Genomic DNA, 26,657 nt, shown 5'->3' with positions numbered 1-26,657 from the left:
AGTGGAGCTGATAAAATGGACAATGAGCGTAGAAACAAGGAGGTGGTCAGAATGTTATGCCTGATCGGTGTATAGACAAATGTACAAACATACTAACATTCATTCTTCCTCTCTCTCTCTCTCTCTCTCTCTCACACACACACACACACATACGCAAAAATCAGTGCACTCCTAATTCTGATCCTCAAAGAACACTTTGGCCATGGCGAGCCCCACTTTCTGAACCTTCTTGTCTTTGGCGTCGGGGCCCATGTTGTTCCGAGCGAGACCCTGCCAGTAAGCTTCAGTCCGACTCTGATAATCAGGCAGGGTCTCTCCAGGCTTTACTGGGGGGTGCTCGTTCTCTGCAAGAGAAACACAAACACACCTGGATATAAGACAGCTGTAGTGTAAGGGTCAATGCCAGTATATAATAACAATAATAATAATAATAATAATAATAATACCTAACCCTAACCTAACCCTAACCCTAACCCTAACCTAATAATACCTAACCTAACCCTAACCCTAACCCTAACCTAACCCCAACCCTAACCCTAACCTAACCCTAACCCTAACACATTTAAAAGGAAATATCATAAAATTATACGTTCACAAACGAAGCAGAATAATCCATGAAAACAGGTCTAAAAAGAAAAGTCTTAAAATTCTTATTATGAAGAGACCCAGACTTACTTAAAACGAAAGGAGAATTAATTTATAAAAACACGTCTAAAAAGAAAATATTCACCGTATTACGGAAAAACAATTTTTTTTTTTCTTTTTTAGTTATCAGCTTGATGTAATATGGAGCCACTGTTAAAGTTTAAAAGTACCATTCGCTTCTCAGTCCATACAATCTATATATGGAAACTGAGCTACAAAAACAGCTCCTTTGAATTTACTGTTTTTATGATGTTGCCAAAAATGAACACATTTACATGCATACACTTTTTCATTCTACGGCAGTTTAACTCTGACGTTTTTCAGCTTGGATTTATTTTTGAATGATGTGCTATACAGGGCAGCCAATCAGAACAGAGCTATTTTACCTATTTCATTTTTAAAGGCACAGTAACAAAAACAGCCTGTTTAAGGGATCGAGAGAGGATGGAAAAATGTATGCAATAATAAATTATGACTGGTTTTGATTCATAAAACCACACGTCATAAGTGGATTTCTACGGAAAAATAAAAAGGAAAATATAGAATATTAACAGAGCACAGGTGCACTACATATCCAAAAGTATCCAGACAGCCCTGTTGGGTGAATTCAGCTACTTTAAGGTCACCCATTACTGTCACAGCTGTTCAGCTGCACCAATACAGCTATACAGTATAATCTCCATAAAGTCTAAGGTCACCATGCCCAGTGCCAAGTGGGGGCTATGGTGGTACTGTACAGTGGAACTGTGTTCTCTGTGGTGATGGAGCTCCATCCAATACCTCTGCGATGAATTGAAGTGATGCAGAACTGACCATCCAACATCAGTACCTGACCTCACTAATGCTCAATCAAATCCTCACAGCAATGTTCCAACATCTAGTGTTAAGCCTTTCCAGAAGAGTAGAGGCTGTTACTGCAGGAAAAGGGGACAAACTCACTATTAATACCCTTCATTTCAGAAGAAACACTAGAGGAGCAGGTGTCCACACACTTTTGGACATATACTGCATGTTCATTCTGTAGCCGTGGACTTTTATGTCTCTCCCATGAAGCCTTATTAGCACCTAAAATGTAGCCAAAGTGTGCAATGACTGTCTGCTTATTTGAATGCTTGGCCTTCTGTTCTCAAAACATCTGTAACAAGATAAACAAACAAGGAATTCTGCTGTTTTGGAACAAAGTGGCACAAAGTCGTGTTACCTCAGGTGTAACGAAGCCTACAAACAGTTTTTTTTCTATGAAGCAGCTAAACAGCCCAGCTAGGCCTCTGCTTTCAGCTGAGGTGATGAAAAATGTATGAGAGTCATTGTTATTAACAGTTCACTACTGCCACCTGCTGGACAGAGACTCACCTTCATCTGCCTACACATTAGAAGTAACCAAACACTGGCTGTGTTTACATGCAAAGATTTTTGCCAATCCGACTGAATACATTCTGATTATAGATTCAGACTGAGGTGTTTATTCTCACTCTACTCAACAATCTGAGGGAAAATCTTCGTTTACATGCTCACTACAAATAATCTGATCCAAAATGATACGCATGCATGGAGAACCACTTAGTGTGGACGTCACCATGACAGCGAGCATCACGTGAGTCCAGTCAGAGTGAGATGAGCAGCAGTGAGCAGTGCTTGTGTTTTTAGTTGCTTTAAAATGATGTCAGACTCAGGAAAACGTCCTTCACATGTCCTTATTAAAGAAGGCCGAGAGGAAGACGTCGTGTTCTGAGACACATAAGCTGGACGTCCGTCCCACCGCCGTCTTTTAAAGATCAGAGCATAAACTTCGTCTCCTCTGCAGACCAGTTTCTGCTCCGCCATGTTGAACGGTATAAACTTTCACTAAGACGTGACGAACATGATCAGAACATACTTAAACTTTCTGATAGGGAATGTAATCAGACACAGGCGTTTACACGGTTATTATTCTTCTATTTAACAGATTATTTACAGGATTACTCACCTCGATCAATCGGATAGAAACTGTATTCCGAATGGCCTCAATCTGACTAGGCTATTCTGAACTGTATACATGGAGGTATTCTTTTCAGATTGAGCTACTAGTCGGATTGTTAATGGATTATTAAGCTGCATGTAAACAGGGGGCCAAAAAGACAAAACAATGTACAAACAAAGAAGTTATTTAGGTTTCAAATCAAGTTTTTAAAAATGTACACTACAGTTCAGATGTTTGGAGCCACTGTTTTCAACAATATTAAACCAATTTTGTTGCAAATGTATAAAATAAATGTATAAAATGAGGGTGAGGGTGGACCCAGAGGAAAGAAACTCTTTCTTAAAATTGTCTCAGAGAATTAAAGCAGTTCTCAATATTATATTAATGAAGCATCACTGATTTCTGAATTCTTTCTCCTAAATCTTCTCAGGAGAAAAGAGGAGACTAACATCAGCATTTTGCTGTGAGAAGTTCTGGACATGAAGGAGAAAAGCCTGAGTTCTCCTTCTGCACTGACAGACTGCTGAGAGAGTTCTGTGATCTAGAACAGAGCTGTATAAGAGAACGATGAGATGTTACACTTTTCTTATGAAGATATTATTCAGCTGAACCTGGAGAGTTAAGCCACATGCGAGACACCATTTTGATCAAAGTGAGAAAATCTGAGTTTCATTTCTCAAGAGACGAATTTCAGAAACAGGAGAAAACGGCTTCAGTCTCACTCTGATTTCAAACTGGACTTAACCAGGTCCAGGAGAAGAACCTGAGATCAAGAGGAGATTCATTTAGAATATTTCTTTCCTCTGGAAAGGGCTACTCTCAAAATCTGTCCTCATGGGCCTGTCTTGGTCAGCCCTGGTCTAGAACCAGTGCCCTTTACACCAGGAGTATTTAATTAAAATTCAGTAAGGTCCAGTTAGAGAAAATGTCCTCAAGCAAAGGTCCAGAACATCATAACTTGCATCATGACTCAGTGCCATATACTGTTTACTGAAGTAGCCTAGTAGGTATATCAACATCTTATACAGTCAACAACTGAATATCAAATCAAATAAAGTACAGTTCAGTCATATTTCAACAACATTTATCGTCAGTTTTCTCTTTTTAGAGCAGGAAATGTGAAATAACTTCCCTCTGACTCACTTTCTTCTCTGACTGCTGTGTCTCGCCTCGTCCCTCCCCTGTGTGTGCGTCACTCACTCGAGTCTCAGTGCTCATCGTAATTCACAGATCTGATTGGCTGAGTAGTGTCACGTGTGATATTTACAACGCATGTGATTGGTCTGCGAGTCTCCCGGGCTGCTAAACTGGCACCGTGAATTAGGTCACGAGAGAATTTGAACATTTACCTTCTTCTTCATCACTCTCTTCCTCAGAAGACTCTTCATCATCATCTTCATCCTCACCACCTTTAGCCTCATCTTCGTCACCTTCATCATCTGACTCAGACTCTTCTAACCATTCCTGGGTTTCTGTAATGGAAATTATCACTCAGTCTCATAATGTATTTTTCTATCTATATACATCTATACACATTATATTCTCGTGAGACCTGGCAATTCATTTTTGTGCTCTGTGAGGATACTTCAAAAACCATATAAGCTACAATGCTGGTGCGCCATGTAGAGACATCCTGGTCTCTCCAACGATGCATCATTTGTTGGGGTTTATACAACAGTTAGTTCCGGCCACGCAAGCTGATTGGTTGAGAAGCGTTCTAACTGTGCTGTTATTTCACCATAACATCACAGGTTTTTCACAAACACTGTATCACTCCGCTGAGACGCGGTTGCTAAGCAACGACTTTGACAGCTGTAGGAGACGCTCAAGACGTATAAACGTTTTTACTTCTTACTTTGCCACAAACAGAAAATGGACACTTTTAAGATCACATTTGACCGACAGCCGATTTGGTCAGACTCTGAAGATGAGACGACACTAAATTCCCAAACTGTCATCACCACTGAGCAGCTTTTCAGTCGGCAGCTGTGACAGAAGAACAGCTAAACAACCTGGAATCAGCCAGAAATGAACCCAATACCATTCGCCAAACGTGTAGTCTGATCTTCAGAGTCGGACCAAATCGGACTGAGCCATAAAACTGCCGCAATAAAAAACAAAAAAGCTGCTCAGTGGTGATGACAGTTTGGGAATTCAGTGTAAGGAGCTGGAGAACGAACTGCCGGCTGTGCAGCGAGTGGGCGGAGCTCGTTACTCTGACGTAGCAACAAGCTGCTCGTTAAGGAACTATAATTTGGTGAAGGAACTGCGAATATTAAAACATATTAAACGCCGCGTTCACGGCCCAGTTTATTAATTTATTACTGTATTTATTTAATTGTTTAAAAGCAATAGAACACTCGAGGAGTGTGTTATCGCCAATAACATCACGCCTGTGATGATCTACGGTGACCAAATCATAGCCGTGATGTTATTTTGCAATAACACACTCCCTCTCGAGTTCTATTGCTTAAGTGTTATTCGCAACAGGAGCTATGCCTTTTCAAAATAGCTGCCATCTCAGCAACCACATTTTTTGGGTGCAAGAGAGAAAACAAGTATAAAAATATGCATTTATGATGTTTCTAAAGCCCACAGTTGATGTGTTTTAGGTAAAAACATTTTAGCTCATTTTTAAGCAATTTTTTATTGATATGCATAGAAGTTTAACCACCTAACAGTATAATTTTGATGTCCTCTGTGATGGACACTGGAACTAACAATCTGTTTACATGAAATTCTTGGTATCGCAGGTGACGGGAAATTGAGGTAGAGAGAATTAAAGGATGATCACACCCCAGTTTGGGTTAGAAGCAACAACATGTAAGCTTAGCAGTTAAATATATTACTGTGATATTACTCTCTCTATTTTTTTCCTTTAGTCCTCATTTTTTTGTACCACCAGTATTTTACTCTCACTGCTAAATGGAGAGCTGGAATAAGTGTATGCAGGCATTTAAGCTCAGGATCTGAGCTTTATTTAATTTCCTAATTTATCAGAAAATCTCCTTTTACACTATTGTACATTTAAAACTAAAATATGAAAAATAAATTAATAAATTCTCATCCCTCTCCGTTCATACCTAAGATTCATCCCTACATGGAACAGTTTGCTGCTAAATGCCCTGGAGTCACTTTGATCAGTACATTGATGATCAGGACTTTAAAGACTGATGACAAGGTTTTTGAAGTTGTTGCTGATGTTGCAGCTGCAGGGTTTTGGTCTGATGCAGTGTAGGAAACAAGAAAAATGACCAACATAATTACTACCCAACGCCCTGTTGTCCACTATAAAGGACACTACATAAAAAATAAATAAGAAGTGGTTTTGAAAAAGATTTTCACTGTGGCAATTTTTTAGCCAAGAGACTTATTTTATCCTAAAATTACTGAAATTCTCAAACTTTAATTTTTCTGGGTCTCCGGATGATATTACAGGCTAAAATATTTCTAGAATGTGCCTCTCAACTACAGACGCTGCTTGTTCTCATTAGCAGAAATATTAAAGTGCCCTTATTAGTGATAACATATTTTTGATTATTTATTTATATTTTTTGCATAATGTCTGCCCATGCCAATGAAGTCAGGTTGTCACAGACCTCTAAAGTCATGCATCATTCTGTTGTCGGCGTTTTGCCCATTTAGAAGTTTTAGCAGTTTTTCTCTGTGGGAATAATAAAAAAATTGGCGATATCACAATAAAAACGTTTCCAACCTGATACGTTTTGTCCAATGTATATTTTCACTGTCACTGGATCTTCTGAATTATGAGGTCCTTAAGTAATCAAATGCTAATATTTCTACATACATGCTACAAGCAAGCTAATGCTCATGATGTAGCATGAAAGCAAGCCTACTATCGATCTTCATCACCAATATAGAGGGAGATTCACTCGAAAGAGGCCCCGAAAATTCTGTAATAACTCTCTCTAGGACGAAGCAATCTGAACGAAACAACGTGCAATGAGCTCCTCAGTATGTGGAGCTTCGAACAAGCCGGGATGCCCCTGCGTTGGAGTGATGAGGTAGGCGTCAAACAGCCATCACAACGTTTAACCTCCGTTTGCAACTTCCGGGTGCATACCCCCGTATCCCTTCATGTGTCTGGCAGAAAACGGAGATCACTTCCAGCATCGCAGGTAATGCAATGGATTACACACACGTCAAGGTATGTAGTGTATTTTTTAGGTTCAGATTGCTTCATCCTAACGGGAGTTACAGCAGAATATTCGGGCCTCTTTCGAGTGAATCTCCCTGTATAACACCAGCCACTCAAACTGCAGGCTCTACTGCCAAATCAATTTAACTACCACACTGGACAAAGCTTGCTGGTATGTGTGAGGTATTCTGGTGCACAGCAGTGTTAGCTTGCATTGAGCAACACTGATATTTTGACCCATTAACAACCTTGAGATTCAGAGGATCCAGTCACATTCAGGGGAAAAACTTCTGTGTTGTGTAAAATATCAGGATTGGAACATTTTTATTACCACAGTGTGGCTATTTTTGAAAATCCCATTCATTTTTCCCATAGAGAAAATGAGCATAGCTCAAAATAAGGGCATAACGCTCATCTTCAGAATGATACAGGGGTCTATTATAAGCTAAAACTGAAGAAGGAACGGGGGGGTCACAAACTCAAGCCTGTGGTGTTGGAGGGTTGCAGCTTCCCTGTTTCAGTCGATGGAAATTTTGTGAAACTTTTAAACAACAAATCCCCTTTGATGCTGCTTGCCCGCTTCACCCATACAGCCTGAAAACAAGCGATGCTCCACTCACTGGGGTCCATCTCCACCAGCACCTCCCACTGCTCCAGCTTGTGCAGGTCGAGGCAGTAGAAGTCGTTCAGAGTGAACTGCCGGTCGCCCACCTCGAACATGCCTCCGTACAAATACAGCTTCCCGTGTTTCACCGTCACCATGGCGTTCGACCTCGGACACGGCTCCACCTTTGGAGCGGCCGCAGCTCCTTCTTCCTCTTCCTCCTCCTCCTCCTCCTCCTCCTCCTCGCTCTCCTCCGCCACAGCCTGGGCCGCTGGGATCACCTCCCTTATCGTCATAACCGTTCCATCCTCTGTGACGATTTCCTTGATGATCTCTGTTGGCTGCTGTGCCTCCTCTGAGCTCTCCTGAGGCGACCCCTCCGTCTGACCCCCTTCCTCCACTCCTTTCTTCCCTCGTCGACGTTTTTTCTTCTCCGACTTGCCCCCCTGTTTTCAAAGAACATTCCTTAATGCTACTTTTCCAGGACTAGGAAATGTGATCATACGCTGATCAGGCATAACATTATGACCACCTCCTTGTTTCTACGCTCATTGTCCATTTTATCAGCTCCACTTACTGTATAGGTGCACTTTGTAGTTCTACAGTTACAGACTGTAGTCCATCTGTTTCTCTGATACTTTGTTAGCCCCCTTTTACCCTGTTCTTCAGTGGTCAGGACCCCCATGGACCCTCACAGAGCAGGTACTACTTGGGTGGTGGAGCATTCTCAGCACTGCAGTAACACTGATGTGGTGGTGGTGTGTTAGTGTGTGTTGTGCTGGTATGAGTGGATCAGACACAGCAGTGCTGCTGGAGTTTTTAAACACTGTGTCCACTCACTGTCCACTCTATTAGACACTCCTACTTCGTCAGTCCACCTTGTAGATGTAAAGTCAGAGACGATAGCTCATCTGCTGCTGCACAGTTTGTGTTGGTCATCCTCTAGTCCTTCATCAGTGGTCACAGGACGCTGCCCACAGGACGCTGTTGGCTGGATATTTTTGGTTGGTGGACTATTCTCAGTCCAGCAGTGACACTGAGGCGTTTAAAAACTCCAGCAGCACTGCTGTGTCTGATCCACTCAGACCAGCACAACACGCACTAACACACCACCACCACGTCAGTGCTACTGCAGTGCTGAGAATGACCCACCACCCAAATAGTACCTGCTCTGTGAGGGTCCATGGGGGTCCTGACCACTGAAGAACAGGGTAAAAGGGGGCTAACAAAGTATCAGAGAAACAGATGGACTACAGTCTGTAACTGTAGAACTACAAAGTGCACCTATATAGTAAGTGGAGCTGATAAAATGGACAATGAGCGTAGAAACAAGGAGGTGGTCAGAATGTTATGTCTGATCGGTGTATATATTCTCTTGATCAAGAGTCAATTTGTAATTAATCTACTGTAACATCTGGCAAAGTCAGAAAGTTATTTCATGCAACAAATTTGTCCCATGAGTTTGATGGCTCAGTTCACAATAAAGAACTCAACCTGGAGAAGATGGTATCACCACTGATATCAAAAGCTTGGTGTAATTTCATATAAATGATTTCTCATAGTTCACTGAAACAAGTGCAGATTCTACACTTTTAATCTTCACCACATTTGTGTTGGTAAATATGAGATATTTTATTATGATTTGAACTTCATGAAAAGTTACTGCTATACTCTTTAAACAGATGGTTCTTCAAGGGTTCTTTAGTTAAAAAAAATGGTATAAAGAACCATGGACACTCAAAGGACCCTTTGCATGATTAAACGGTTCTTCGCATCATTGAAAAGGGTCCTCTATAGCACCCAAAAGGGTTCTTCTATTCTCACAATGTCAAACTTGTAACAATATTTTTCGTGCTTTATAGAACCCTTTTCAGCATCTACAGCACATTCTCCATCAATCTGAAGAACCTTTTCATAATGCAAAGAACCCTTTAATCATGCAAAGGGCTCTGTGAGTGTTCATGGCTCTTTATAGAACATTTTTCTTTACTAAAGAACCCTTAAAGAACCCTCTTTTTTAAGAGTGTATGATGGTTTTCATGCATTTTTTTGATGCAAAAACTACCTCTAAATACAGAATGTAAATTAATTGTGAATGTAATTCATTACGTAATAAATTGTCTAAAAATATGTTATTACATTTGAACAGTGCAACAAGACGACAATAACTCGACTTCTAAAGAGCTGGCTGGAATCATCTGAATACTCGAGTACTAGTTTGCTACTGTACACTGTTAGAAATAAAGGTTCTGTGCAGGTTCATTTTTAATTCATCAAGGTACAAACAATGTAAATGTTCCCTCAAAGGTACTACAGTGGTTTTAGGGTCTGATTGTGAACCTTAAATAAGTTTTTCCAGGTGAAAAGTTCGTATTTGTACCTTTTCATAACCGAATGTTTTAAAACAGAACAGTAAAATAAAGTCCTGGAGACGAGACGGGGTGTGTGGAGTCAGTACAGCTTAGAACATATCATTTCAGTGGATTATGGTTCAGTTATGTTCCCTGACTAAAGGTACTGAGATGGAGCCTTGAGGGAACCACCCCAGTGACAGGAGGGGTCCTGCCCCAGAGACAGTTTACTACCTTTAAATCTGAGAGGGCATCTGTTTCTGTTTTTGGAAGCTTTATCTTTTTTTTTTAAATCCACAAAATTTGTTGCTTAAACTTCAATAGATTTCATCAGTAAACTCCTGTAAACAGTTGTTGTTAATACATGGAAAATAAAAAATAAACCAATCACATCTGCTTTGGTTGAAAGCATCATAAATTCATGCCAGCATCTACATCACCTACATCAAAGCGTAGCAAACTGTACTGCTTTCCTCCAACTCTGCTGTCACTGAACTGCTTCAGGTGAGAATATTTGCTCTTTCTCCTTTTTTAATGAAATAGTTTACCAACATCACAAAGATTTACAGCTGCATCAGAGAAGAGTCTCCTCCACACAGTGTTAGTACAGCGCGGGGGCTGCGTGGACTGAAACATTAAACTGGTTTAATTAAAATGACAGACGACTAAAAACGATTCAAATATTATTGTTTATAGGGGAATTTTGAGGACAAGTATTTGGGTGTTCATTCAGAAAAACCAATGAGTATTCAAAGCCTGTACAATCTGTTTGGACCAGCCCTATTTAATACATTCTGATCTGTACTTCAGTCACACATCAGGGCCACAGTGGCCCAAAATGTGAAGCGAACCGGACGAGTGTGCTCTGTATACCTTGAGCTGTCCAGGGAACCAGCGGTTCTTAGTGACGTCATAAAGGTAAAGGTCATTGAAGAAATCTCCCTCCAGAGTCTCCTCATCCTCCTCATCACACACTCCTCCGAAGAGCAGCGCCCGGCCTGCGGGTCCTAAACCCATAGAGAACCCCGACCGAGGGGGCGGCTTCACCCCGGAGGGGCTCACCCTCGACCAGCTCCATTTCTCTGCACACAAAAATCAACACTTTTACGCACCATTCCGAAAAAAAACGAACAAAAAAGAAATACACACTTCCAAAAGATTGGAATCACTGGTCACGGTTCATAGTAATGATAATAATAATGATAAAAGCTTAACAAAGTTCTATCAAACAGGTCAATGATTGAAAATGCAGCTGTCAGAGTCTCACTAGGAGTAAAAGGAGGAATCACCTCATCACCTCATTCTTAAATCCAAACACTGACTACCGGTCTGTTCCAGAATAGACTTTAAGGAGCTGTTACTGCTCTATAAATGTCTTAATGGTGCAGGAGCAGTGTATTTATCTGACCTGCTGCAGCGATATGAGCCGAGCAGAACTCTCAGGTCATTAGGAACTGGTCAGTTTGTCCTGCTGTAGATAGAGACTAAACATGGAGAAGCAGCGTTTCGCTACTGTGCTGCTCGTAAATGGACCCAGTTGACAGAGAGCATTAAAGAGCTCCGACACTTTAAATCCAGCCTCAAAACAGACCTATTAGAGCAGCTTTCAGCTCAGTTTAAACACTCTTAGCGTTTCTAGCCCTTTTCCTCTGGAAGGAAACTTTATTATCCTAATTTTTAAACTGATTTTTAATAATCATCATCATCTTTAAAGCGCTTAATCCAAATAGGGTCACGGTAGCAGTTGAGAGAACAGAGAATCCCAGGTGACCCTGACTCCCACAACCACCTCAACTGGCTCCTCGTAATGTGGAGGAGTAGCGGTTCTACTCGGAGCTCCTCATCCTGTCAGCTCATTTCCGCCGCTTGTATCCGTGATCTCATTCTTTCGGTCATTACCTGAAGCTCATGACCACAGGTGAGGGTTGGGATGTAGACCGACTGGTAAACACAGAGCTTTGCCTTATGGCTCAGCTCCCTCTTCACCACTACAGTCCAGTACAGTGACCGCATTACTGCGCATCACTCGTGAACAAGACCCCGAGATATTTACACTCCTCCACTTGGGGCAGGTCCTATTATCCTATTTTAGTTTCTAATCTGATTTTTAGTTGAATGATTTTCTCTTTTAAATCTAATGTTTTTAATTTCTATTCTCCCCTTACTTTTTAAATGACTGTACAGGCTGATTCAAAAAGGTTCGATTTCAAAGCGCCATATTTTTTACAGCCATGAAGCGCCTATAGGAACCAATCACAATCCAACTGAAAGAGGGGGTCATAGAGTTTCTGACTGTCAGTGGAAGATGGCTCCCTTCAGTCTGAGAGGAGATGAGACCCCTGAGCAGAAAGCGTTCTGCGTTCTCCACTTCAATAAGAGTGAATCCGTCATAACTGTGCAGTGTGATTTTCATGGGCAGTGAAGCTCCAACAGCTCAGAGCGTTTGTCGTTGGTTCCACAACACTGGATGATCTCCGAAATCACACTGAAAGAGCCGTGAGTGCAGCGACACCCGACATGCTCAATCCAGTATGGGATGAGTTTGACTATGGCGTTGATGTTGTCTGTACAGCTGGAGGAGGTTCATACTGAGACCTTGTACAATTACATAATAAACTTTATGCTCATTTAAACCATTTACAGTTCACTGCACTGATCTGTAATGATTTACAAGAGAAATAAATCACTTTGAAATCAGATGAATCTTTTTGAATCACTCTGTATTTACTCATTTGTAAGGGACTTTGAATGACAGCAGTGTATGAAAGGTGCTGTATAAATCAACCTGCCTTGCCTTATTCTTATATGCAATGATAATATATACAATGTAGATTTAAATATTGTGTAAACTAGACAGATGAAGAACAAAAACGTTTAGAACTACAAGTTATTAAATCACAACCAATGTTCTTTAATTATTATTTGCAATAATTTTTGTCACACAATTTTTGTTCCACCTCAATATTTCATCTTTTGAAATGCAAGGCATTCTGGAGATTAAGTTTATTAGAACTTCATTCTGGATATTAATTTTACTCCAATTTCATTATTGATGTTCTACAGCTTTTTCAGTCATTATAAAACCTTCGACAGCTCTGTTCATCATTCTGGACACATCTAACATTACTTCACTTTTATTTCTAGCTTTTTACTGACTATTTATTTAGTTGTAGTTATTTTATACATTTTATACATTTATACATCTTAAACCAAATGGATTTTATATTATTTAAATTACCGGTTCCAGACTTTTGAACTGTAGCGTACATGAGTGAAACGAGAGGCTGGACAGAAAGCGAGAGAGGGAGGAGGAGGAGGAGAGAGGTAATCTAGTAAAACCGTGTAATGGATGTGTGTTACCTTGCTCGTCTTTGCCCTCTCTCTTCAGCAGGAACATGTCTGAATGGATGGTTCCTTTATCCACATCCTTCTTGGCTCTCTGGGGGAGAGATGACCATTAGCAGACACGTCAGATCGCTCTCCTGGGCTTACTCAAGGACAAATTTCAGTAAATGACTCCATGCCTCATCAGCTGTGCGAGCTATCAGCGTTCCCACAGCCATCAGCTGAAGGAGTGGTCTGCACTCGCAGAGAAATTAATGAAACCTTTTTGGCAGCGTCCACCTTTCAACACATCAGAAACCCGCAATCCAGAAAAAACGCTGACCCAGGCTGATTTAACTGATCAGGAAAGATTCAAGCAAACAGGAATGTACTGACCCTAAAAACAACCCATCATAAGCCAGTATAGGTGCGATAATTTGAATACACATGTTTTCATATTCATTATAATAATCATTAACTTAACTGGATACTGGGATAACGCAAATGCAGTCTAAAACGCAGAACATGGCGACATAAGCACCTGATATTTTGTCTTATGTTAAGCCAATTTTAAAGATTTTAAGCTAAAAGGTGACAAAGGTGTATAGTGTAAGGTTATGTGAGGTCTGTATATCAGCTGGCAGTGTATTAAAATCACACATATCTAAAGCACAGAGATAAATCAGCCTAAACACAAAAATAAATCACTAAATCAGTCTAAAATACAAAGATAAATAACTAAATCAGCCAAAAACACAAAGACAAATCACTAAACCAGCTAAAAACACAGAGATAAATCACCAATTCAGCCTAAAGCACAGAGATAAATCACTAAACCAGCCAAAGATACAAAGATACATGACTAAATCAGCCTAAAACACAGAGATGAATCACTAAACCAGCCAAAGATATAAAGATACATGACTAAATCAGCCTAAAACACAGAGATAAATCACTAAACCAGCTAAAAACAAAGAGATAAATCACCAATTCAGCCTAAAACACAGAGATAAATCACTAAACCAGCCAAAGATACAAAGATACATGACTAAATCAGCCTAAAACACAGAGATGAATCACTAAATCAGCTAAAAACACAAAAATAAATGACTAATTCAGCCTGAAACAGAGTGATCAATTCAAATTGATCAAATCAATACATCTGCCTAAAACACAAACATAAATAACTCAATCATTCTAAAACACAGAGATAAATCATTAAATTAGTCTAAAACATAGAGATAAACCAGCAATTCAGTCTAAAACAGAGATAAATAACTAACATACATAAAACACATACATCACTAAATCAATCCACAAATCAACTACCACATACAGTCCACCTCTTACCACCTACAGTGCATGCAATAAACTGATGTTTAACCCTTCCTGATTTCATATTTAATCACAGTAGAAAACAGTTTTCTGTTTGTATATTTAAATACACAAAGTCAAAAAATGTGAAAATGACAAAAATGTTCAGCACTAAATCATAAGGAAAACAGAAAAACAGAAAAAGAGCGAAAATGCACAACATACAGATTTAGAGTATCCACCATAGATAATGACCCCAGTGCCATCCAGTGTGGGGGTCATCTGGCAGGCGGAGCGAGGTAAGGGCCCGGTGCCAGACGGGGTCAGTCGGGACCAGGTGAAAGTGTCCAGGTTGAAGGCATAAACGTCATTATAGTAGATATAATCCCTGAGAGAGACACACACAACCACACTGACACAGAGCAGCTGGACTGCAATACCAGGAAAAAGTGATTTTTTGTCCAAGATGTGGTAAAGCAGATGTTCCAGCCCTGCTACTGGAGATTTATGGGCTATTCGACTATCCACTCGCTTTCCATCTCAAAGTTTAGCCTGCGCAACAAACGGATTCAACTTTTATTGTGAAATAACACAATAAAGGTCATATCATCTTCTACACTTCCTGTAGTGTATTACAGTCTGTCAGAGTGACTGTGTGGATCATATGAACATTATAGAGGCTTTTTAAATGAAACAGTAGAAGCCATATCGCCCCCTACACTTCCTGTAGTGTATTACAGTCTGTCAGAATGACTGTGTGAATCATATTAACATTATAGAGCGCTTTTTAAATGAAACAGTAGAAGCCATATCGCCCCCTACACTTCCTGTAGTGTATTACAGTCTGTCAGAGTGACTGTGTGGATCATATGAACATTATAGAGGCTTTTTAAATGAAACAGTATAAGCCATATCGCCCCCTACACTTCCTGTAGTGTATTACAGTCTGTCAGAGTGACTGTGGATCATATGAACATTATAGAGGCTTTTTAAATGAAACAATAGAAGCCATATCGCCCCCTACACTTCCTGTAGTGTATTACAGTCTGTCAGAGTGACTGTGTGGATCATATGAACATTATAGAGGCTTTTTAAATGAAACAGTAGAAGCCATATCGCCCCCTACACTTCCTGTAGTGTATTACAGTCTGTCAGAGTGACTGTGTGGATCATATGAACATTATAGAGGCTTTTTAAATGAAACAATAAAAGTCATACTGCCCCCTACACTTCCTGTAGTGTATTACAATGTTTCAGAATGACCGCATGGATTATGTGAACATTATAGTGCAGTGTGTCAGGCTCCAGTCCTCGCGGGGGCTAAAACACTGCAGACTTCAGCTTACTGCCTCATTAAACACACCTCACTCAGCTCATCAGCTAATTAGCAAGGCCTTCAGAGTGTTAGATGAGGGCAAATGGTAGCCTGGAAGGTCCTCAGTTTGACATGCCTGTTATAGCGCATCACTGTTGCACTGCACTGCTTTTGTTCTGAAGTAAATGACGCATGGTTGTTTTTTTCTGTGCTCACCTTGCGCTCTCGTGGAATCCTCCAAACACAAGCAGCTGCCTTTTGCTCAAGACCATGCGATGCCCACTTCTGCCTGAGGGGGGCGCCAGGAGCCCTGAGAAACAAATGAGCACAAACAGATTATTCTCACGTTTCACGTGGCGTCACACTGTATAGTCGCTGGCATTTTGAGGACCGAATCAGGGAGTGACTGCGCTGCACGATGCCTTTAATCTGCTGTTCTTTGTGAGTGATTCACCTGCACGACGCGACAGAAGCCAAAAGACTACACAAACCTTTAATTCAGTGTTTTCACTCCAGGCTTGGAGCCGCTGCACTGTATAGTTTAGTGTTTCTCTCACCTCGTTCAGCTCAAGAAGGGATTAATTAGCTGATAATATCAGGTATTTTAACCAGGAAACCACAGTTATGCAGTGCAGGGGTTTCAGGACTGGAGCTGAACTCTGAACTAACTGCACTAGCAAACTTACAGAATCACGTCTGTCGAAACACGACGTCGTTTTCCGACCCACGACATTCAGTCTGATATTTAACGTTAATGTTTCTCCATTCAAACGTCATTTAAATCTCCAGAAACAGAGAGTAAAGTTATACCGTCTGTCTGCAGCTCCGTTAGGGGGACGACTGTTCATCTCTCGGCTGTTAACATCAGCTAAAGTTATCTAAAGGCCAGCATTGATCACATCTGTGTTAATTAGCTGATGTCGTTACCCTCCTATGATGACGGAGTGTTTCTCCTCTTTATGCAGCACCATGGGGATCCTTTACCCACCCTGACGTGAAGAGCCGGTGGGCTCCTGTGCTTTTAAATGCTGTGAGAGACTCTCCAGAATAGGGAGAGGGTGCTGAGTATGAGATAAATACAAATATCAGGAAAACACAAATTTGGTCATTTTCTGCCAGTTTAAGTGAGACCAGGAGTTCAAACGTTTTTCTCTTCCAAAGTAAGGAGAGTCATTTTAGACATCTTTCACCTCTAGCTACGTTCATGCGGAGCAGCGAAGCTGGAAATTCGGTCTCAAATATGGCGCCACAACAGAAAAATCACGTGACTGAAACCCTAGGACATATAAAAATGACACCTATCCAATTTTTTGATGATCACAATGGCTGTTATTCTCCCAGCTGTTGGTTTCGTTCTTTTCACAACAGATCTGAGTGGACTAAGGTCAGGTAAGCTGTAAAACTCACTGTTTTAAGAGAGGACTCACTTGATCTGTTCCCAGGTGTGCGTGTTCAGGTGAAGAACCCAGAGGTCTTTGTAGTGATAGAACTGCTCACCGTCAGGGAGACGCAAATTCTCCCCCAAATACCCACATCTGCCCCCCTCCCTGAGGCACCACCACTGCCTAGAGGAGAGAGAGAGAGAGAGAGAGAGAAGTAATGTGAAGACAGACAGAACATGAGTCAGTGAACTCTAGTGACATTTGATTGTCCAGCATTCCATATAAACTCCGTAGACTCCTGTAGGTTCACTGGTGGTTTTGAATAGTAAATAAAATGTCTATATTTGTGTTGTAGATATGAAATTAAATGAACCTTTTAGCCAACTGTCTCTGAACACATTGGAATTAGACCTCCACATTTAACCCATCCGTGCAGTGAAACACCACATACACACTAGTGAACACACACACTAGGGGGCAATGAGCACACTTGCCCGGAGCGGTGGGCAGCCCTATCCACGGCGCCCGGGGAGCAGTTGGGGGTTAGGTGTCTTGCTCAAGGGCACTTCAGTCACGTACTGTCAGCTGAGGGGTGACCGGCGACCTTCCGGTCACAAGGTTGGTTCCCTAACCTCCTGCCTACGACTGCCCCCCCCCCATATCTGGAGATGGGAGATATCTGGCTCCCATCACCATCACTGTAAAGAAATTCAAGTGGCTCAGTGTCTACCGAGTTTACACGAGCTTATAAAGAAAATCTGGAAAAATTGGTGGAATTCCCCTTGAATAGAGTGAACGCTCAGTGGGTCGTAGAAGTTAGGTAGCATTGTGAATAACTTTACAGCCTCGTACACTGGAGGCAGGGATCAAACCCTCTGAATAGACAATAATGCCTTGAGAAAAACATTAAGGCTGCAACAAATATTCAATAAAATTAGTTATATTTGATAATTAAAATATATAAATCAAATATATAAATAAAATATATTACTTCAATGATGTCTGTAAATAATGGTATTTATCAGACTCGCTCCAGTGGTTGGATCACATGCCAGGTACCAAGGGTTTTTACTGAACTGGGAAAATCAGCCTTTAGTTACGGAGCACCAGCGAGCTGGACCCTCACTGGGACTCTCACTACAGGAACCACTACAGCTCAGCTCGCTGGGTCACTCAGTCACTTTAAACTTCTACTCTCTAACCGCCTCCACTCTGCCTGAAACTGTTTTACCTGATTTTTACCATTATTGTCTTATTTTCATAATTTTATTATTTGTTTATTTATTATTATTCATACTCTTATTCTTATTTTAATTATTATTATTTTATTACATTATTTTAGTCATTTCAGTCATTTTAATACATTTTTATTTTATTTTTTATCTTATTCTCCTTTTATTTTATTTGGATTTGATTTGATTCAATTAACTTTTACATTTTATCTACGTTTTAATTATTTTTAAATATTTTTTGTTACATTTTTATGTATTTTGTTTTGTTTTATGTTGTGTTTGTATCAACTCGGCAACATTGTAAATGAAGGTCACCCTCAATGTTCTCCGAGATTAAATAAAGGTTGATTGATTGATTGATTGATATTCAAAAACTGGTTTAGTCCAAATGCTTCTCTTTTTTTCTCTGGATAGCTAACATGTTCCTCACTGCCTTTATTTCCAAGAATAAATAATCAGTGTGCCGGTTAGTAGCGACCTGGCCAACCGGAGCAGAAAGAGACACCGGCCGATAAGACGGACATCACATGGTCAGGTATAAAGCAGTTTCTGATTTCTTAAAAAAGCAGGATCCAGTACATGTTCACCTCCCCACTCACTGAAAAACGTTGACCAAAAAGCTTCATTAGAGCATATGAACATGAAAATACCGGATAGCTGCACCACTGAACAAATGCTTGGTTTGCTCTGAACAAGCCTGTCAGTATTATTACAAAATCATCTGATGGCGATTATTTGAGCTGATTAGCAATTATTTTCCACAGCTGTTCACTTTAACAAGCATATTTTAGGCTCAACAAATAGAAAGTGAATTTGGTGTGTGCTGAAGAGTCGGGTCGAGGCAGATGCATGTACATAAGAGCAAGCAGAAAACAAGTTAGAGACACATTAGAGGCCTTACAAAAATAACAAGGCTTCTACCCTCTGACTGGCGCTATAACACCTGCAGAAGGTGGCGGTTAGTAATGTTTGCTTATTTGAGCTTCAGCTGTTTGTACTGTGGAAGCATCAGCCATTTGGACCACTTTTCAACTGTAATAGTTGCATGAAATGAATAGAAAGACAATTAAACTGCTGATCTCATTATTTATATGACAAATAATCGTCATAATTGGTCTCTCTTGAAGGGGAACTCCCACAGTTTTCCAAAAATTCCACATAATTAAATGGTTAAGAGTCGTTCAGAGTGGTTTGGTGTGAAACGCTCTGTTGTAGAGAAACTTAGAGTCAGAACTGTTCACAGTGGTGGTGATAGGAACCAGACGTCCACCTCTAAAAGCTCCCTCACAGAAAGTTACTACATGAAATGGTTATGAATTCACTGCCTGATGCCTGAGTCACTGTTTTACGATGTTTTGTGATAAAGTTTTTCCTAAAATGTCCAAATCCAAATCCATTCATAGCGGACTGGTACCTGCAGGGTGTTGTCTCCAAAATATTCCCAAAAGAAAACTGATTGTCAATTTTTTATTACATCATCAGCATTACATATAAAACTCAGAGGGCACTCGTGGTTCACTCGTGGTTTCAGTGGTGAACAAAATAAACATATGCGCATCATAGACATCATGACTTCCAGTTCCTATCACCACCACTGTACTAGTCTATAAGTTTCTCTACAATGAATCACTTAACATCAAATCACTCTGAATGACTTTCTTTATATCTCAACCACTGAATTATGCAGAAATGTGGAAAAATTGGTTTTAAAAAAATGTAATAAGGGTATTTAAATTAAATTTAATTCACTTCAAGTTGCTCTTTGGTACGACGGCGTTTTAGGGCCACTGTGAATAAAAATAAAAATAGTAGACTTTGAGAAAAAAGTCGTAATATATAGAGAATAAAGTCTTAATATTCTGAGAAAAAAAGTCTTAATATTTGGAGGATAAAGTGGGGCTAACTGTAGGGGGGCTAACTGAAGGAGGGCTAATTGTAGGGGGTCTGCCATAACCTGTTGGGGTCTCGGTTGCTGTACTGGCGCCGGAGCTCCACTCACTCCTGTCTCTCTGTGGATCATTTTGATCATCATTCTCACTGTCTGTGAAACTCCATGCCCTCTTTGAATGGGGGGAGATGTAGCCCCCGATAGCCGTGTAGACGACCCTGCCTGAGATTCTCCTTCAACAACACAGACAGACAGTTTCCTCCGAGTCCGTCTGGCTCTTTATTCTAGATAAACACAGTTTCCTGCTCAGCCGTTTCAGCCGGTTCTTATACTAATAACAGGCTGGTGCTGATGTGCAGGAGAGACAGGGAGACTGAGTGTTTCTTTATGGGTGAATCGATATGAAAGTAGAACTCCACCAACTCACCGCCCCTCATTTAACACGAGGAGGTGCTGCTTCCCTTCGCAAAGACTTTGGCCACAATATTGTGACAATTCCTGGTATTAATGCCACTTTAATGTCGTAATTCTATGACTTTATTCTTGAAATATTACGACTTTAGTCTCGCAATGTTACGACGTTAGTCTCAAAGTCTATTATTGTTATGTTTATCAACAGTGGCCCTAAAACACCGTTGTACTTTGGAGCCCTTTATTAAGCCCTAAAAACATCCATGCACGGACCTGCTGACGGTTTCGTTACACTTCAACCATCTCCTTTACTGAAAGTCCATAAAGACCCATCCATGAAAAAGAGGACAAACAACAGTCAGGCTCACCTGATGAGCACAGCGCCGCGGAGGAGGACTGGGGATGTCTGATTTGACCCAGGTGTTCTTCTTTATATTGTAGAAGAAGAGGTCATTGTAGAGATACGTCTAGGAGAGAGAAGATATTCAGTAGGATTTCCTTAAAGGAAACTGAACGTTCACAAATCTGACTTCTGCATGTATTTATTCCCCGTTTTGCTTTCTGTACCGATGCACTGACTGGATGCTTTACATGAAATGTATGACAACATGCCAGACTAATGTGTGAGACAACTCTACAGACAATTAGACACTTAAACAGTGCACGTACACTGGTCTTTGTATGATTAAAATATTAAAATGCTCTGTACTTTTGTTATTTGTAACTGTTTTTAGCAGTTTCGGCCCCCTTAGCACCCCTACTTCCTGTGTCCCTGGTCCAGCATGGTGCACTGAAAAGTTAGGTTGAACTAAGCTTTATGCAAATGAATCGGCCAGTACGATGCATCTACCCAATAAGGAGGCAGGTGGTGTTTGTGTAATTCATGTCTGCATGAACGTAGTGTAAGTGCAGTTGCGGACTAATGTGTTCCTTTCAATAGACAATCTCAGTTCAAAATACTGAGTAGTCCAGCACCAGGCAACTGTCCAGGAAACCAATCTACACCAATCTGGCATAACATTATGACCACCTCCTCATTTCTATGCTCATTGTCCATTTTATCAGCTCCACTTACTATATAGGTGCACTTTGTAGTTCTACAGTTACAGACTGTAGTCCATCTGTTTCTCTGCATACTTTGTTAGCCCCCTTTTACCCTGTTCTTCAGTGGTCAGGACCCCCATGGACCCTCACAGAGCAGGTACTACTTGGGTGGTGGATCATTCTCAGCTTTGCAGTAACACTGATGTGGTGGTGGTGTGTTAGTGTGTGTTGTGCTGGTACGAGTGGATCAGACACAGCAGTGCTGCTGGAGTTTTTAAACACTGTGTCCACTCACTGTCCACTCTATTAGACACTCCTACCCTTTGTCAGTCCACCTTGTAGATGTAAAGTCAGAGACGATAGCTCGTCTGCTGCTGCACAGTTTGTGTTGGTCATCCTCTAGTCCTTCATCAGTGGTCACAGGACGCTGCCCACAGGACGCTGTTGGCTGGATATTTTTGGTTGGTGGACTATTCTCAGTCCAGAAGTGACACTGAGGTGTTTAAAAACTCCAGCAGCACTGCTGTGTCTGATCCACTCAGACCAGCGCAACACACACTAACACACCACCACCACGTCAGTGTCACTGCAGTGCTGAGAATGACCCACCACCCAAATAGTACCTGCTCTGTGAGGGTCCATGGGGGTCCTGACCACTGAAGAACAGGGTAAAAGGGGGCTAACAAAGTATGCAGAGAAACAGATGGACTACAGTCTGTAACTGTAGAACTACAAAGTGCACCTATATAGTAAGTGGAGCTGATAAAATGGACAATGAGCGCAGAAACAAGGAGGTGGTCATAATGTTATGCCTGATCAGTGTATATCCTACTATTATATGTCCTCTTGTTAATCAATATCAAAACAGTGCTGTGCATTCAAATATTAAATATTTCTGCTGTCTTTTTTGTCAAAAGATTATAAAAACCATGCAGACCGGTCATTAGTAAAATAAGGTAACAGTGCATGCTGCTATAATTTAAAAATACCTTTTTTCCGTTGAAATACTCTCCTCCAAACAAAATCAGCTCGTCCTTCTCAGGGTGCGCACACAGAGACGCGTGAAGCCTGAACACATATCAACAAACAGGATAAGCGTCAATCAAACGTCAACCACAGAGTGTCAATCAAACCTCAAAGAACTGTACAGTCATGTGTGCTTCAGCTCAGCATGCGCACCTGGGGGGCGGCGGTGGGCACGCGCTTTCCACCACCTGCGTCTTCTTAGCGTCCAGAAGCTGAAACTCTGCGATGAGCGCCTCCAGATCCTCCTGTCGATACACAAACACACGTGGAACGAGCTGATGAAGGAAACTTGACCTCGATAACATTACAGTAAGTGAACATCTCAAAGCTGACAGGTTTATGGAGACGATAAAGTAAGATCAGTAACCAGCATATATATACACATACATACATACACATATATATATATATATATATATAAGCTATGACAGCCATTATATGTTATAATAGCTTACTAATGTTTTGAGAGTTTATGCTCTACTTATCTAACTAATTTACTATTACTAATTATACTTATAATTTATCTACTGAAAGTCGACCCATTTTTCCACAAATCTGAGCTATAAACTATAAACAGATGGCGTCTCTTCAGTGATCTGCTCTGTAAACATTATTTTTATAAAAAAATACAAAGAGCCTCTAAGATTTTTGGCTTTCAACAGTAAATTGTAAGCATATAGCAATATGTGTATGATCATAAAACAAAAAAAAATAATTAAATAAATCAAATAAGAATTTGCAATTATTTCATGCAGTTACCGAATAATTTGCCTTACGATTCGGTCATGTAAATTCAGATGGACAAACCAAAATATACCCTGGAGAAAAAGAGGTTAATATAAATATATTTGTACATAGCAGAGAGGATTTTTGTCTCCTTACATAGCTTAGGTCCTTCTGTCTCTATGTTGTGTGTATATTTAATATATTTTAGTTTCAGTATTTTCTTGTATTTTTAATTTTTCTTTGTTTACCTTCTGTAGAGTGATTATCTGAGCCTCACCACAAGCATCTCAGTGCATGAATGTCCTGACATGCTTCGCAAATTAAAAAATAAACTAGAAACTTAAAACGAGCTGTGAAAAGCGGGCGAGAAAGCGGCGCGGTTGGTTTGATGTAAACGCTTCGCAAAATATCGGCGATAATGTGGTTTTGGATATTAGTATTATTATAATAACAGTTGACTGCTACGGAGCCCCTGCTGGTGACATCCTGTATGAATAAAAATAATGCGTGGCCACGCCTTATTAACGCGTGGGAACGAGATCCTAATGCGTGGCCACGACTTAGTAAGGCATGGGAACGAGATCACGGCTTACTAAGTCGTGGCCGCGCATTAGGATCTCATTCCCACGCTTTACTAAGCCGTGGCCACGACTTAATCATCTCATTCCCACGCCTTACTAAGTGGTGGCCACGCATTATTTTTATTTATACAGGATCTGCTCCGCAGACTGCTGCCTTATCGAGTATCGCTGTATTTCTGTGCAGTATTATTATTATTATTATTATTATTATTAAAAAGTGATTATAATTTAGACACATTCAATGATCAGCGTCGAGCTAGTCGGCCTAGGTAAATGTTACCATGACAACAGCAGCGAGCTGGAGTCACAGCGTCCTCTAGCGACCAACGCGGGGATTTACTGTAGATTTAATCATAAATAAGGTGTTTGGCTTTCATCTCTCCCGGTTAGACGGAATATAAGTCAAAAAGCCCAAATAAACAGACGGTCTCAGTCCCACCTCCTCTTTTCTGGACCTCTTAGAGACTTTCTTCTCCATCTTAGCGGCTGTCTTCTCCGCCCCCTTCACCTTCTTCTCCTTTTTGCCCTTTTTACCCATTTTCTCCCGTGTTTAGGAGGTAATGTGAGACCTGCTCGCGCTGAATTTCCACACGAGCCGTAAACACGGACTACAAGAAACACGCGTGGCCCGGCGTCTTACTCGGCGGGTGTTACGCCGTGTTTGAGCTCTGTCGCCTCCCAGCGGCCTGGATCAGATAAAGTCTTATAAAAGACGGAGAACCGGGAGTTATAAACACACCCCTGACAGAGAACCTGTAGAGAGGAGAACTCCCACTCTGCGATGTCTTCTGGGTTTCTCAAACGCTAGAGGGCGCTCCCGAGTCCAAAATGAATGGGTTGATATGGAGCATTTGAGCAGAATCATAGTTTATAAATGCTTAAACATTTTTAATGTAAAAGAATGCGATCATTTCCTGAACACAGAACAGCATAAAACATTTTAACACTGCTGTTATATTTTTAAGAGCTTTATAGGAGTTATAGGAGTTTAAAACGGCGCCTCATGTAGGTCCATGACGTCAGTGAGCGCGAAGAGCCAATGAGCTGCTCCGCTCGCCAATCAATCATCACTCTCTAGCACTAATGCCCGCCTCCTGCTGCCCCAAACCCGTTTACTGTAGAAAAAAAGGAAACATACAGGTAGGATATCTTTGTTTTTTAGTGAAATCCATCCTTCTGCTGTCTAAAACTGAAGGAAAGTTCTGGTTCAGTGATTAGAAACTATTTTAACTTTTCGTTTTTAGCCGTTGAGCTCCATTCACTCCCATTCATTGAGGACTCGCTCGCGGGCGCCCTCTGCTGTTTATCAGTCCTGTTTTTGATACACCGAATTCTCTGACCGTTGAGGGCGCTATTTTGCAGTTTCTGTTCACGTGAACGAGCGTTTTACACGTTCGTTTCTCGTTCTGCTGCTTTCAGCAAGTCTAACGGTGAGAAATGCGTGTATTTACTTTTCGTGTTGCTTGGTAATCACTCTTATATTCCTGACTCTGATGTTTCATTACACATTTTCTACACCTATAAAGGTCATATGAGGAAAGATACACAATATCTACGCCTGACAGTAGCAAGCTTTTTGCCTGAAGAAGGTAAAACGCCAGGCACAATAAAACATTTTTACACACACACACACACACACACACACACACACACACACACACACAAACACACACACACACACACACACACACACAAAGCATCGAGGAACAGTCAGAATAATCTACACAGTGAGAGACCACTTCTTCTCATTTTTAGTCAAAGAAAGCCTTCATGACTGGAGAGGACTGATTGGCCTTGGCATAGGGGTCACCAAATCTGACAGCTGCTGTCAGAATATGTGACCGCACCTCATCTCCACAAAAACTAGTTAAAGTCCAACCAAATTTTTTCAGGTGATGTATCATCCCTTTACCTTTTCAGCCAACAAAGCATTCATGACTGGAGTGGACAGAATGGCCTTGACATTGGGGTCACCAAATCTGACAAATGTTTGGTTAGATATTAACTAGTTTTTGTGGAGATGTGGTGAGGTCACATATTCTGACAGCAGCTGTCAGATTTGGTGACCCCTATGCCAAGGCCAATCAGTCCTCTCCAGTCATGAAGGCTTTCTTTGACTAAAAATGAGAAGAAGTGGTCTCTCACTGTGTAGATTATTCTGACTGTTCCTCGATGCTTTTATTGTTTGTGTGTGTGTGTGTGTGTGTGTGTGTGTGTGTGTGTGTGTAAAAATGTTTTATTGTGCCTGCCGTTTTACCTTCTTCAGGCAAAAAGCTTGCTACAGTCAGGCGTAGATATTGTGTATCTTTCCTCATATGACCTTTATAGGTGTAGAAAATCTTGTTTGCCACTGAAGCGCTTTTTAGGTCCAACTGCTGTTTAAATAAACAAAGGATTTTCTCAGTCCTAGTTTCCTTATTTATTGAGTAAATCTAACTTTCAGCTTTTATCTCGGTTCTGTTGCAGGGAAACCCACTGCTTTGGCTGCTGGCTGGACCCAAAAGGAAGTTCCACACTTAGTCCAGCAGTACTTTACCCTCACGTTCATATAACTAGTCACCTTGTTGGCTGGCTGGATCAATAATGTGAAGTATCTCCACAAATCATTGAAAAGGATGTTTATGAACTGAATAAAGTTTATTTTTTCTAATATTTGTGTCCTTATTTATTTTATTTTCTCAGCTCATTTCATATA

The 26,657-nt window shown here is 40.8% G+C and overlaps 1 protein-coding gene across 1 annotated transcript; it reads right to left on the bottom strand.

Annotated features, from left to right (window-relative positions):
• klhdc4 (kelch domain containing 4) lies at positions 1 to 24,519 on the bottom strand. The gene is given in 14 exon segments (XM_036562504.1): positions 1 to 344; positions 3,955 to 4,077; positions 7,385 to 7,814; positions 10,593 to 10,801; positions 13,080 to 13,158; positions 14,583 to 14,745; positions 15,889 to 15,968; positions 15,970 to 15,982; positions 17,100 to 17,176; positions 17,178 to 17,237; positions 20,954 to 21,052; positions 22,619 to 22,697; positions 22,809 to 22,900; positions 24,402 to 24,519. Coding segments are annotated over 14 exon segments (1,776 nt in total). The 5' UTR covers positions 24,501 to 24,519; the 3' UTR covers positions 1 to 171.
• Between the last annotated feature and the right edge of the window lie 2,138 nt (positions 24,520 to 26,657).

Source organism: Colossoma macropomum, unplaced genomic scaffold (genome assembly GCF_904425465.1).
Source record: "Colossoma macropomum unplaced genomic scaffold, Colossoma_macropomum, whole genome shotgun sequence".
NCBI lineage: Eukaryota > Metazoa > Chordata > Actinopteri > Characiformes > Serrasalmidae > Colossoma > Colossoma macropomum.
This window is presented reverse-complemented; position numbering and strand designations above follow the sequence as displayed.